The sequence below is a fragment of the Monodon monoceros genome, unplaced genomic scaffold (assembly GCF_005190385.1).
Source record: "Monodon monoceros isolate NGI ecotype Baffin Bay Population unplaced genomic scaffold, NGI_Narwhal_1 Super_Scaffold_6, whole genome shotgun sequence".
Classification (NCBI taxonomy): Eukaryota; Metazoa; Chordata; class Mammalia; order Artiodactyla; family Monodontidae; genus Monodon; species Monodon monoceros.
The window spans coordinates 76144126-76159691 of record NW_021703783.1 but is presented as its reverse complement, the minus strand read 5'-3'; the positions used below and the strand labels follow the sequence as shown (position 1 = coordinate 76159691).

General features: G+C 36.0%; 1 protein-coding gene across 1 annotated transcript in view; it reads left to right on the top strand.

Annotated features, from left to right (window-relative positions):
* The window catches only part of CDK17 (cyclin dependent kinase 17), a 97805-nt gene that overhangs the window by 66193 nt on the left and 16046 nt on the right, over positions 1-15566 (top strand). Inside the window, exons 5-9 of the mRNA XM_029205091.1 lie at positions 399-524; positions 10826-10882; positions 11872-11986; positions 12993-13087; positions 13634-13696. Of these exons, the coding sequence (XP_029060924.1) occupies positions 399-524; positions 10826-10882; positions 11872-11986; positions 12993-13087; positions 13634-13696 (456 nt within the window). The remainder of the gene's footprint in view (positions 1-398; positions 525-10825; positions 10883-11871; positions 11987-12992; positions 13088-13633; positions 13697-15566) is intronic.

The following is a 15566-nucleotide window of genomic DNA, read 5'->3' as shown; positions in this document are numbered from 1 at the left end:
CTGTCTCACTGTGTTGCATGCAAAATCATACAATATCCACTTGGTTATTTAAACCAATTGCATTTTGTGGTAGACTTTGCCTATTCTTACTATGGTATAATAATGTCAAAATTATTTCCATGTTGAATTTATCAGTGAAGGGACTCAGAAATAACTGGGTTGTAGAATACCATTTCTGTTAAACTATATTGTATACTTTTGCTTACAGTAAATAAATACATTGGCATTCAGTATATTATATATAATCAATGTAGGTAACTTTACAATTGCAATAAAACTTTATAGTTATTGATCACTAAGAAATAATATGTTAGAGCCCATGAATCCAAAAGTAAAATGCCCTTGTCTTTTCTGTTTGTGGTTACCTACTAATATCTTTTTTTCCTGCTTTTTTAAAGGATTTAAATAAGCGGTTATCACTGCCTGCAGATATCAGAATACCTGATGGATATCTTGAAAAGTTGCAGATAAACAGTCCACCATTTGATCAACCAATGAGCCGAAGGTCTCGGAGAGCTTCTTTAGTAAGTTTTTAAGTCTACTATACCTGCACCATCAGATCTGGTTGTTTGATTTTCTGGGTATAAACATTTTATATTAATTTTTATATTTAATTGTTGAATAGCTAAAGTTTATTATGTTGCTTTCTGGATTTTGTCATTTTCCCTTCCTAAGGGTTTAAAGATATTATATTGGAGTAGAATTTAAGGTATATTTTATTTTTTGGTAAATTTTACTGATACATGCTAGATGTACAGAATATGTACTAGATACACAGAAAAGTACATAAGCCATAATTGTATAGCTCCATGAATTTTTGTAAAGTTAACATACCTGTGTAACAAGTACCCAGATAAATGAAATTCCAAAAATCCCAGAAAACCTGTCCTGCCACTTCTTTGTTCACTTTCTATCCTCACTTCCTTAACTTTAGCCATTATCCCTGCCTTCTAATGCCAAAGATTAGTTTTACCTATATGTTTCCCACTTTTTTTTCCTAGAAAGTGGCAATGTTTCTAAATTTCCACACACATCCACACCTACAGTTTTTTTTGTTTTATTTATTTATTGATTGATTGATTGATTGATTGATTGATTGGCTCTGTTGGGTCTTTGTTTCTGTGCGAGGGCTTTCTCCAGTTGCGGCAAGTGGGGACCACTCTTCATCACGCTGTGCGGGCCTCTCACTATCGCGGCCACTCTTGTTGCGGAGCACAGGCTCCAGACGCGCAGGCTTAGTAGTTGTGGCTCACGGGCCTAGTTGCTCCGCGGCATGTGGGATCCTCCCAGGCCAGGGCTCGAACCTGTGTCCCCTGCATTGGCAGGCAGATTCTCAACCACTGCACCACCAGGGAAGCCCTTTCCCACTGTTTTGATTATATTATGTTTATAGTGTTTTAATATCAGGAAAGACTTCTTTATTCTCATTTACATACACATTCTTATTTATTTAAAAAATGCATTTGATATTCTTTTTCTGATTCTTAAACTTTTGAACTTTATGTAATTATGAATATACAAATTATTAAAATACATTTTATTGAAATATATAAAAATGTATTTATACAAGTTTATATATATAGTATACAATAAATATCCTACCTATTATGTATGTATTATGTATATACACAATGTGTATCCTTTTGTGATTCACTTGTTCAGTGTTGTGCTTGTTTTTCATTTAGGTTATTGCATGTGGTTATGTAATTCATTTGTTCTTTTTGTTGCATGGTATTCCATTGTGTGAGTATGCTATATTTTATCCAGTCTTCTGTTGATGGACGTTTACATTTGAGTTTTTAGTTTTGGCTACGATCAAATATTGCTTCTATCACTATTCCTGTTCATGTATTTCGGTTAACATATGTAAGCATTTCTGTTGGTTGCATATCTAGGAGTGGAATTGTTGGATCAGATTGTATGCATATATTCAGCTCTTCTAGGTATTGTCAAAATAGTTTCTGAAGTGATTATACCATTTTACACTCCCATCACCAGTATATGAGAGTTCTAGTTGCTCTCCATGGAGTTTTTTTTTTATAAATTTATTTATTTATTCATTTTTGGCTACGTTGGGTCTTTGTTGCTGTGCACAGGCTTTCTCTAGTTGCAGCGAGTGGGGGCTACTCTTTGTTGCAGTGCACGGGCTTCTCATTGCGGTGGCTTCTCTTGTTGCGGAGCACGGGCTCTAGGCACGCAGGCCTCAGTAGTTGTAGCACGTGGGCTCAGTAGTTGTGGCTCGAGGGCTCTAGAGCACAGGCTCGGTGCACAGGCTTAGGCATGTGAGATCTTCCCGGACCAGGGATTGAACCCGTGTCCCGTGCATTGGCAGGTGTATTCTTAACCACTGCATCACCAGGGAAGCCCCTCTCCATTCGATTTTCTGATATTGTTTCTTCTTTTTTAAAAAAATTTTTTTTTAACTTTTCTGGTGAGCGTATAGTGCTGTCTCATTGTGGTTTTATTTTTCATTTTCCTGATGCCTTAAGTTGAACACCTTTCTAATATTTATTGGCCATTTAGATATCCTCTTCTTTGAATTAAGTGTTCAAGTCTGTTATCTCTTTACTCTTGGACTTCCTGCCTTTTTCTTATTGGTTTGTTAGGAATTCTTTGTACATTTTGTATAAAGGACCTTTGTCAGTTACATGTCTTGCAGATGTCTTCTCCCAATCTGTAGCAGTTGACCCAGCACTGCTTATTTTTTAATTTATATATATATATATATATATTTTTTTTATAAATTTGTTTATTTATTTTTGGCTGCGTTGGGTGTCCGTTGCTGCACGCAGGCTTTTCACTAGTTGCGGTGAGCGGGGGCCACTCTTTGTTGCGGTGCGCAGCCTGCTCATTGCAGTGGCCTCTCACGTTGTGGAGCATGGGCTCTAGGCACGTGGACCTCAGTAGTTGTGGCTTGCGGGCTCTAGAGTACAGGCTCAGTAGTTGTGGCGCACGGGCTTCGTTGCTCCACGGCATATGGGATCTTCCCGGACCAGGGCTCGAACCCGTGTCTCCTGCATTGGCAGGCAGATTCTCAACCACTGCGCCACCAGGGAAGCCCAGCACTGCTTATTGAAAGGATAGCTTTCCCCATTGCAGTGTCACCTTTGACATAAATTGAGATGATTGTGTATGTGAGGATCTGTTTTGGATGACTTTAGTTCTATGGTAGAAGTATATATAAAGTGCTATGAGACAATTACAGAGACAGCAAGTAAAATGTCTTTGCACATCACAGACTTATAGTGCTTAAGCTGGCTCTAGAAGGATCGGTAGTTATTTGACATTCACCATTATACAACAAGGTTAAAGTGTAATACCAACTTGACTTTGGTATAGGTTTATGATCATCATAATTTTGCATCACTGCTTAAGACATTTTTATTCAAGTAACTTTGTCATTTAATTACCAGCTTGCAAGTATTCTTTGGTTATCAATTTTTATTAAAGATCGGTACTTAAGTTTTGGAGTTAGTAAATATTTCAGATTGGGACTAAAGGTATGGTTTAATCACCGAAGCTATCATCTAAGACCTGTCTTTTTCAGTGTACATGAAATTAAGGAAAACAGTGCCCTCTAATGAATGTTAAGTGACTGGAGTTTTTATTGTGTTGAGTGTTCCTATCTACCTCCCTTGCTTTTTGATCTGAAATGGCTTATAGATTTCAGATTAATAACGCCAGCTCTGTTCTGGTTTCTACTGATTCATCCTTTTCATTATCTATCTAACTTACTAAAGCCATGGTTTCTTTGAAGTATATTAGAAAATTATTCTTCAATACCCTAGGTTTATATGTGAAGGGGAAGGATTAGGGAATGCGTGGAAAGGAGATGGGAAAAGAAAAATATTCTTCACATTTGTTAGAGCTCATGTTTCCATGGATGATATACTCTTTATCTAAAAAAAAATGTTTTTCAAGACAAAATATAAAATTTCGTCTTTCTAAAAGGATAAAACTTTGTTTTTTTGTTTTCAATAGCAGTATATTATAAGTAGGGTAGTAAAAATAACATAAATCCTTTGTTTGAGTAGGAAATAAGAAACCAGTCAGAGAGTTCATTTCTGGTAGAGAAAGACATAAAATAGGGCTGATTGGTTCTTCTATGAATTTATGATCATCAGCCTCAGTTGGATTCTCAGTATCGCTTGGCTGCCCTATTGTATTTCTCTGGTTAATTCTTCCCCTCTCTAAGCAGATGACCTCTCCCACTACATGACAAAGAAGAGAGAAGCCACTAACCAGAAACCCTCTCATTTTCTGAATTACACTAATTCTCCTCTTTCCTTTCTTCAATATTGAGGAATTGTCCTTCTTCCTATCCCATCTCCTCAGGATGCTTAGAGTATTTGTTATTCCTATACACTTATGTATAGTCAGTCTCCCTCTCTTGCTGAATCCTTTCTATTGACTTTTTATTTAAATAAGTTTTTTTATTTTAGAGTAGTTATAGATTTACAGAAAAATTTAAAAGATCATATAGAGAGTTCCCATATACCACATACTCAGTTACCCCTGTTATTAACATTTTACATTAGTACATTTTTCACAACTAAGGAAACCAATATTGGTACATTACTATTAACTAAACTCCGTACTTTGTTCAAATTTCCCTAGTTTTCCACTAATATCTTTTTTTCCCCAGGATCCCATCCAGAACACATTACATTTAGTCATTCTATCTCATATTAAAGATATTGGTTATTAGATTGGTGAAGTGTTATTTAATATTCATTTATAGTTGATAAGAAATGGAATATTCTAACTCTTAACATACTGAGTTAAACATTAGACTAGTGGAAAAGCCCATAGGCAGGTAGTGATTTGTTAGAGCATTGTTGCACTTACAATGATGGCATGCCCCGTGGAAGTTTTGTAAGAGTGTTAAGTGCAGCTTTAGTAGACTAAGTCTATCCATGAAAGTTTGTCTCATTTTATTGAAGTTTAAGTTATACACATTTTAAGAATCTGCCTCTTCCTAAACAATGAGTTTTGGATTCCTCATTCATGACTTTACCAATATATATCATATGTAGTCCTTGTTTCTAAGAACAGGTGAGAAAATAGGGTATCAAGTCCTGATGTCTCTCAGAAATAATAAATATATTATGTGGTGTGGAAGTGAGGTTCAAAGTCCACCCACAGCTTAATTTACCTTTGGCGTATTATGGTCAGGGTTAAGGTGGTAGTATGATGTTGATGACAGCACATTTTTGCAAGACAAATGATCAAGTAGAATAGAGATGCTCAGTCTCTTTTCTGCCCCCCACATATCTAAGAACACATTTCTGTCAGTAACAGCAAATCTCACAAGGAGGGAAATGGATGTTTGAAAAATCTCCTTTGCCCCCAGTGTTTCTTATATACACATTCACTTTTAGAATGGCATCTATAGAACTTTTGCATGTATTTCAGTTGTTTTGAAGCTCAATTAGAACTGCATTGCCAGCATGTTAATACATCTTTATAACTTTGAAAGAGTGATTATATTGCCAGAGCCAAAGTAATCAAGAAATACCCCATAATACTCGATGCTACTTACAAGTTACCCTGAATTATAGGAATCTGGCTATTATAAATTATATTTTTGTTTAATTTTCATGTGCTTATGGTACAAGAGCTGACTGAACAGGAATTTGCTTGGTTTTCCAAAAAGCCAAGTATTCTCTTAGAGCAATGAAGTATGAGAAAAAAATTATCTTTGTTTGGAAAGCAGAATTAAGGAAATGTTTATGTTGTATTAAAATACAAAGCTTACTGTTCCATTCCTTTAGCTGTTATTTCTGTTTTTATGAGACTTTAAAAATATTCTAAAGTAATCTAGGATGGAACTCAGTCTAGATTGTGAACTTATGAAAGCAGGAATCATATCTGTCTTCTTCACTATATCCCCAGTACCTAGTATTGCGCTTGGTAAATATTGAATAAATGAGCTTTGTCCTCTGTCCTCTGAATAATTTCCGTAGGAGAGCGTGTCAACAAGCTAGTCATTATATCTATTGTTAATCTTGTCATGTTCAGCAGATAAAAATGCAAGCAAAATTTTCTAGAAATTCCATATAAAGATTCAGTAAGTAATATTTGGATGTAATAAATCCTAAAGGTTGGGAATCATTAAAATGTTGTGAGGTGGGTACACTTACTCTGAATTGGGTTGTGGCAGATAATTCCAGTATTTACCTTCTTTCTAAAAAGCAGACTTTCAGCATATTTTAATGATCTCACTAAGTTTCATTCTTTGAAGAGTGACTCTTTGTAATGTTAATTTTTGATGCATCTCTTACAGTTTATTCTTTATATACTTTATATGATACAGTAAATCTCTACAACATTTTTATCTTTATAATCTTGAATTTATAGTTCATTTATACACTCTTTAAAGCAAATCTCAGCATTTTTGTCATAGTCACCGTTGGACCAAAGTGTACTTGATCTTTTAAGGGCATGCTAATATTTATTCACTTAAGGTAAAAGAATGAATAAGAAAATTTCCCAACTCCTGATAAGAAAAAGTTCCCAGGAATTCCCTGGTGGTCCAGTGGTTAGGACTCTGCGCTTTCAGTGCTGAGGGCACAGGTTCAATTCCTGGTCAGGGAACTAAGATCCCACAAGCCACGCAACGTAGCCAAAAAATAAACAAAAAAGTTCCTAGCTTGTAGTTATATTTTTCTATGTGCTTCTTATTGTTACAGGTAATGACATTTTTATTATATTTTTGGGGGGACATTTATTATTTTGTTCTTACTAGTTTCCATTTATTCTTTAAATATAGTTCTTTTTTCCTTCATAAAGAAATGTGATATAAGACTTAAAATTCATGGCAGAATAGTTCCATGTTTGTGAATTTAATCACCTGAATTCTAGAGGTAGGTATAAGAAAACAAACATATTCTATCATAGTTTGTGTGACCTTGGTAATTAGCCTTTTTTTAAGTGTTAAGATAATATGTAAGTAGACTATAAAAACATGCAGGGCTTCCCTGGTGGCGCAGTGGTTGAGAGGCCACCTGCCGATGCAGGGGACACGGGTTCGTGCCCTGGTCTGGGAAGATCCCACATGCCACGGAGCGGCTGGGCCCGTGAGCCATGGCCGCTGAGCCTGTGCATCCGGAGCCTGTGCTCCGTAATGGGAGAGGCCACAACAGTGAGAAGCCCACATACTGCAAAAAAAAAAAGAAAAAAGGGTGTCCCAAAAAAAACATGAAAAGTCAAAAGGTTATTCAGAATCAGGTTCTCATGCACCAGATGGTGGGCTATTTGCCACATTTTCCATATTAAAATTAAAAACTCCATTTGTATTTAGCAGGTGTTGTCTAGTGTAGTTTTACCTTATCATTCTGTATAATTATTGATAATAGAAAGCAAGGACTTAATATCTGTGAGTCATATATAAGATAGTACATGGGTGGATGGTGTATGATGGTTCCAAAATCTCACTTTTTTAATTAATTTTTTTTTTTTTTTTTTGCGGTACACGGGCCTCTCACTGTTGTGGCCTCTCGCGTTGCGGAGCACAGGCTCCGGACGCGCAGGCTCAGCAGCCATGGCTCACGGGCCCAGCCGCTCCACGGCATGTGGGATCTTCCCGGACCGGGGCACGAGCCCGCGTCCCCTGCATCGGCAGGCGGACTCTCAACCACTGTGCCACCAGGGAAGCCCTAATTAAATTTTTTTTAAAAACTACCATATAGAGAGAAAAGTCTTTAAGAGTGCAGAAAGAAGCAATTTTTCAGTCATTCAATAGTACTGCCTGTGACCACAGTTTTCATTAGTTTACCAAAATTGAATTAAGTACTATTAGATATGCAATTTTCCTCATGGCTTTTATTTTATTTTAAATTTATTTATTTATTTTAGGCTGTGTTGGGTCTTCATTGCTGCACATGGGCTTTCTCTATTTGGGGTGATCTGAGGGCTACTCTTCGTTGCAGTATGTGTGCTTTTTATTGCAGTGGCTTCTCATTGTGGAGCACAGGCTCTAGGCACGCAGGCTTCAGTCGTTGTGGCACGAGGGCTCAGTAGAGTGCAGTCTCAGTAGTTGTGGCGCACGGGCTTAGTTGCTCTGCAGCCTGTGGGATCTTCCCGGATCAGGGCTCGAACCTGTGTCCCTTGCATTGGCAGGTGGATTCTTAACCACTGCACCACCAGGGAAGTCCCTGCATGGCTTTTAAATTGATACATATCCTTGTAACAAAAGGATAGAAACAGTTCCTTTGAGAGGCCTCTGCTACTTCTGGCCATTCAGGTTGGGGCAGTTTATCCTTTTGTTCCAAGTGGTGAGAGATGTTAAGTCAAATATTAATTGTCAAGTACCAGAAAAAATTGTGTATAACCTCCAGAATTTGACTAAAAGATAGTATTTAATGATCCAGCCTTATTTATACACCTTTGAGAGCTGAGGTTATATATAAAAGAACATTATTCCCTTCACTGGCTATTTATTTAAGGGCATTAGTATCACTCTAAAGTGAGAAGTGAATTTTTAGATTATTATTGCCTTTTGCACTATCTACAAAGGGTTACTAGAAAGCAGTTTAAGAAAATTCTTATTCTTTTCCTCTGTTTAACTTTTTTCCCCTCGATTTCTGCTCTCAATCCCTAAATTTTTATCACTTTGTTTTTTCTTTTTTTCCTAAATCTTTTGTGTTAGGGTTTTTTGTTCTGTTTGTTTTTAGTTTTTAAATACTGGGTTTCCATTACATATTTGAGTATTCCATCTATCTCATTTATTGACTCCATAGAAAGTAGGCAAACAATCTCAAGGTTTAAAAGAAATGGTTTTAAGAACTCACTTTTAAACCCCTTTTTTGGGGATGGAGGGGACTGATTTAGATTTATATTGCTTCTTCTGTGTTAGCCATTTCCTGATTCATAATAGAGTGTGACTTGCAGTTGTCTTTTTTATTATATTTTGGTGGGAAAACCTGAAATAAATAGTATTTTTTTGCAGGCCTTCCTAGGGAACACAAAGATTGGTGAAGGAAAATATGTAGGAAAATTATTTATTTTGCAGTGTTGTTAAAAAGAAAATCATGTAGTTACCTTTTATAAAATTCTTTAGTATCTTAAAATGCCTGTGGTATCTTAAAATTTCAGGATCTTAAAATAGGACAAAACTTTTTCATAGCAGACTTTTTTCTAATTAATTTTTATTGGAGCATAGTTGCTTTACAATGTTGTGTTAGTTTCTACTGCACACCAGAATGAATCAGCCATACATATACGTATATTCCCCTCCCTTTTGGATTTCCCTCCCATTTAGGACACCACAGTGCATTAAGTAGAGTTCCCTGTGCTATACAGTATGGTCCCCTCAGTTGTCTATTTTATACATAGTATCAGTAGTGTATATGTATCAATCCCAATCTCATTTCTTCCCACCCTACCCCTTTCCCCCTTGGTATCCATACATTTGTTCTCTACGTCTCTGTCTCTATTTCTGCTTTGCAAATAAGGTAATCTATACCATTTTTCTAGATTCCACATATATGCATTAATATATATTTGTTTTTCTCTTTATTTTTATACAACAGGTTCTTATTAGTTATCTATTTTATACATATTAGAGTATATATGTCAATCCCAATTTCCCAATTCATCCCCCACCCCCGGCCCCCTTTCCCCTCTTGGTGTCCATACGGTGTTCTCTACATCTGAGTCTCTATTTCTGCCTTGCAAACCAGTTCATCTGTACCATTTTTCTAGATTCCACATATATGCGTTAATATACGATATTTGTTTTTCTCTTTCTGACTTAATTTCACTCTGTATGACACTCTCTAGGTCCATCCACATCTCTACAAATGACCCAGTTTTGTTCCTTTTTATGGCTGAGTAATATTCCATTGTATATATGTACCACATCTTCTTTACCCATTCCTCTGTTGATGGACATTTAGGTTGCTTCCATGTCCTGGCTATTGTAAATAGTGCCACTGTGAACATTGTGGTATGTGTATCATTTTGAATTACGGTTTTCTCTGGGTATATGCCCAGTAGTGGTATTGCTGGATCATATGGTAATTCTATTTTTAGTTTTTTAAGGAACCTCCATACTGTTTTCCATAGTGGCTGTATCAATTTACATTCCCACCAACAGTGCAAAAGGGTTCCCTTTTCTCCACACCTTCTCCAGCATTTATTGTTTGTAGATTTTTTGATGATGCCCATTCTGATCAGTGTTAGGTGATAGATACCTCATTGTAGTTTTGATAATAGCAGAATGTTTTTTGTTTGTTTGTTTTTATTTATTTTTGGCTGTGTTGGGTCTTTGTTGCTGTGTGCAGGCTTTCTCTAGTTGTGGGAGTGGGGGCTACTCTTCGTTGTGGTGTGTGGGCTTCTCACTGTGGTAGCTTCTCTTGTTGCGGAGCATGGGCTCTAGGTGCACGGGCTTCAGTAGTTGCAGCATGCGGGCTCAGTAGTTGTGGCTTGTGTGCTCTAGAGCACAGGCTCAGTAGTTGTGGCACACAGGCTTAGTTGCTCTGTGGCATGTGGGGTCTTCCCTGACCAGAGATTGAGCCCGTGTCTCCTGCATTGGCAGGTGGATTCTTAACCACTGTGCCACTAGGGAAGTCCCTATAGCAGAATGTTACTCGATCTATGTAAAAGATGGGTTGACAATTTTAATTGTGAACTTTGATAGTTTTGAACCTTTGAATGTTCCAGTTTTTTAAATTTATTTTAAAATTTGACAGATGTTCAACAATTTAATTATAATCACATTTTTCTATTCCAAGACACTCTTCAGAGCAGGAGAGTTTCAGAAATTGAGGCAGTGATGAATTGAAATTTTAAGAATACTAAATTTATAATTGTTTGCTTTCAGTCAGAAATTGGGTTTGGAAAAATGGAAACGTACATCAAATTGGAAAAGCTTGGAGAGGTAAGTTAACACTTATTTCAAACATGTAAGGTGCATTTTTTTCTTGTTCATCATCTAAAAGATTATATCTTGTTCTGAAAAAGCAACAGACTGTTAGAAAGAAAAACCCTTTAATTCTTGAAATCATCCCATCAGTGTGAGAAGAAATGAATTTTTTTAATAGCCTTATAACCTGCTATTGAAGCATAAAATATTGTGCTTTCTTGGTAACAAAATAGACATTTATTTGTTAGTTAGCTTCCTGGTATTCTTTGTGCCATCATGTGGGAAATTGCATGTGTTCAAACTTGTGAAAAATCAAAATACTATCTTTAAGGTTAAAGACACATCTCATTAAAGGTTAAGGAAATTCTTGACCCATAAGACCTTGGTTTTCTTGAAGTTGCTACTAGTACTGACTAATTTTGAAATGGTCTACCTCCCAGAGTGAGAAAGTGAGAAGAAAATAATAGAGTTAGTTACTAGGGAGGCCTTAAGGGAGTTTGAGAACTATCCTGGAAATGATAGAAGAAATCTATAGAATACATTTGTTTTTTAAAGGAGAGCTCTAGCATACAAAGATTCTGAAAAGTCTGAAAACGGGTAAAGTTTCACAATATGTTAGTTAAATTTTCAGTTTTCACTTACTGTGCTTAATTAATTTCCGCAATCTCCACATACCATTGCAGTTAAAGTACCTTTGATTCCAAATCTATTGATTCAGTTATTAATCTAATACGAAGCACAAAAAGTAAATTAAATATTCTCCCTATGTTTTCATACCTTTGAAGCACTCTGTAGGGTTGTAAGAGTAAGGAAGCTGTGCGTATGGAACTGAAAGTCCTCTTAGCTATAGGAAAACCAAGATTAATCATGGTGGGGTTTTCCTTGCAAGATAGAATTTAACACATGCTTAGAAATTAGAAATTTAGTTAGGGCTCTTTATTGTATAGATGATATAGATAGACTCATGATATTTTTGATGTGTCTTTCAAAAATATATTTTGTAGGGTACATATGCAACAGTATATAAAGGAAGAAGTAAATTGACAGAGAATTTGGTGGCATTGAAAGAGATCCGGTTGGAACATGAAGAAGGTGCACCCTGCACAGCAATAAGAGAAGGTATAATTTGTACTTTTGTGAGCAGAATGTATTATGAAATTTATATAGAATATTTTAAAACCAAAGCTATGTAATAAGAGTTCATTTTTTGTAAGTACAAGGAGCTCAGATATAGAAATAGTACATGACTGGAAAATATATGCCACTACAGCTTATGGCATCTCATTGAGGAGAAAGAATACAATAAAACAAGGCCCTGGGGGGGGAAGCAATAGCTAAAGCTGAAATATTTAATAAAAGGAATTAGTTAGATATATTATTGTACTGCTTATAATGAAGTACTATGAAGTCATTAAAGATTGTTGTCACAGACAAATATTTGACATTGGGAAATGTTATATATTGGTGCATGGGGGAAAGCTAACTATAAATAGTATATACAGGATGTAAATATATTTATATAATGGTACGATTTTTTTAAAAAAGGTTATCCAGAAAATAGTTTGAGGCAACTGACAAGCAATTTGAAGGAAAAAAAGGTACCTTGGACTTTATGTCTAAATTAATCCTAGAAGTCTCAATAAGTTCACATTTGAGAAAAAAAGATGTCATGGAGAGTATTAATGTAATATTGAGGATAATTTTTTTTTTTTTTTGCGGTATGCGGGCCTCTTACTGTTGTGGCCTCTCCCGCTGTGGAGCACAGGCTCCAGACGCGCAGGCCCAGCGGCCATGGCCCATGGGCCCAGCCGCTCCGCGGCATGTGGGATCCTCCCAGACCAGGGCACGAAACCGTGTCCCCTGCATCGGCAGGCGGACTCTCAACCACTGCGCCACCAGGGAAACCCCTGAGGATAATTTAAGAATTAAAAATATCAAACCCAGAACCATAAAAGAAAAAAAAAATTGATTCTATTAAAATTTCTACTACAAATCCCTTTGGTGGATTATTGTTTTAAATTTAAGAGACTCCTAAACTCAATCATTCATATGTTAAACTTAGGATTTTTTTTAAAAAGACTGGCTACCACAGATTAAGTAATTGGCTTTCTTTTTTGTTTTGCAGTTTCACTATTAAAGGATCTAAAACATGCAAATATAGTAACGCTACATGACATTGTTCACACAGATAAATCTTTGACTCTGGTCTTTGAGTATCTGGTAAGCATTTACTAAATGATAAAACATAGCAAGTTGGATTTTTTAACAGCCCCGGGGACATTATTGTTATTAGTATTTAATTAAATTATGTGTGGTGCATTCAGTATCTTTCCTCAAAAAACAACTTATTTTTCTGAAAAAGAATATGTATATATATATGTATTTATAGCTGAATCACTTTGCTTTACACCAGACACTAACACAACATTGTAAATCAACTATACTTCAATTAAAATAAATTTTTTTTTTTTTTGCGGTACACGGGCCTCTCTCACTGTTGTGGCCTCTCCCATTGCGGAGCACAGGCTCCAGACGCGCAGGCTCAGCGGCCATGGCTCACGGGCCTAGCCTTTCCGCGGCATGTGGGATCTTCCCAGACCAGGGCACGAACCCGTGTCCCCTGCATCAGCAGGCAGACTCTCAACCACTGCGCCACCAGGGAAGCCCCCCCCACCAAATTTTGTTTTTAAACTAAACGCTACTAAGTAAATCAGTCATGCCTTCTCAAAACTATGTATCACATAGTAAAGTGCTGTATTTTTTCAGGATAAAGATCTAAAACAGTACATGGATGACTGTGGAAACATCATGAGTATGCACAATGTTAAGGTATGCTTTAGTGTGTCATTTTAAATTTTATTTAAAGTACAAACACTTAAGCATAGATGAACTACATTACGTATGAAATATGCTTCAGAATTTTCTGTTAGGCATTTTAAATAGGTTATTGTCCTCTGAACATATTTACTCAGAACTTCTGTTTACTACACTGTAGTATTTCTTAGAATCAGACCTTTTTATAGAACTACTTCATTTTAAAAGTTTTAAAAAGTACTTTTGAGGAGTTTGAGGATTTTGAGCACGAGCTACCCGTTCTCCTTGCTTGGCTCTGCAATAAACCTTTCTCTGCTCCAAAAAAAACAGAAACAAAAACTTTTGACAATTTCCTTTCACATTATAACACTGATTCTCTTAGATATATGTAGAATACATTTACAGGTATATTCTGCCTAAAAAGAAAATGACATGCCTATTATATCAAAATCCAAATGTTTAAGATCAATGAAAATGATTGTGCATTCTGCAAATGGCCTCCTTTATATGGCAAACTCCCCTAAAGTATTTAGAATGGTATTTAATTATAAAACAACTAATCTAATGAGTAAGGCCAGGAACCTGCATAGGTATTATGAATACTAGACTGGAAATACCATTCTGTACTGTCAGGAGGAAAAGTAACATAATTACATGTTTTCTTATCTGAAAAATATCTAAAGATGCAAGTAATGCTAGAAAAGTTTGGTATAATAGTGCCAGATGAAACCCAAGAGTAAAAGTAAAATCAAATGAAAACCTTTGATACAGTTGTGTTCTTACAGTAGGTTTCTTTGACCTGATATACTCCAAATTTAGCAAAGATTTATTTATCCAAACATAGTCAACAGTTTGTGAGAAACTGTTCTGGAAATAGGCTGTCCCAGCTGTATTTTTGAGACAGTTCCAATTCTGTAGGTAGTAACTTTAAACTTATATACTTTTAAAAACAGTTAAGTTTGGTATAAAGGAGAGCCAGTTTCTTTTAGTAGAAGACAGTTCAAAACACATGGGTAACACATTGCTAAGAATTTTAGAATAGGACTTTAAGTCTCTTTCCATATATTTTCTATGAGAATTGTTTTCATCATATTTCACATTTTGTTTTGCAAGGTGTACTGAATCTCATTTGTGTTTATTTTTGTTTGTGGCTTTTATGTTGTTTTTCCTGCTTTCATATTAGCAGTAATTTGGAAAGAAAATTGTCCTTAATCATCATAATTTGACAAAGATTTGAGAAGTTTATATGTCTTAAGCCAGGTTTACATTCCTGGCTTAAGTTGTAGAGTATTTTATTCTCTGTTTAACTAGCCCCTTATATTTTTTCAAACATAGAAAGTAACAGAAATATTTGGAAATAGTAATTTAAGAGTTTTCAAAACACATGAATATGTAGAGTGTAGAAACTGCTAATTAGATTTTCTTCAGGCCTATTGTTCACCTGCTGCCTTGGCTTATTCTTGAAGTTCTAATGCTATTTTTCACCTTCAAGAAAACCAGGGGTACAGTCCTGAATCCTCTTCTTTGTTAACCACAAAGAATCAGAGACCTCCTGTGTTTCATATTCTTTTTTCCACCAAAATCCACAACAAAAAGTCTCACATTAGCCTTATAGGAATTGGTTTTCTCAAAGAGCCATTCAGAGCTCTACAGTGCCAATTCCCTTTTCTGAATCATAGCAGATTTTGAAGGCTGAGTAGGAGGTGCTGAAAGTAAAGTACCCAGAAGGTGGGTGATAGAAGCTGGTTTAGGTTATTTTAGGTTATTTTTATAGCACATAATTTGCCAGAGCTATGCAACACCATTCTGTTTGACATCTCAGAATGTTCATAAAACCACCAATTCCATTGCCTTATTTTAAAGACGTTGCCCCACATTAGGTTTT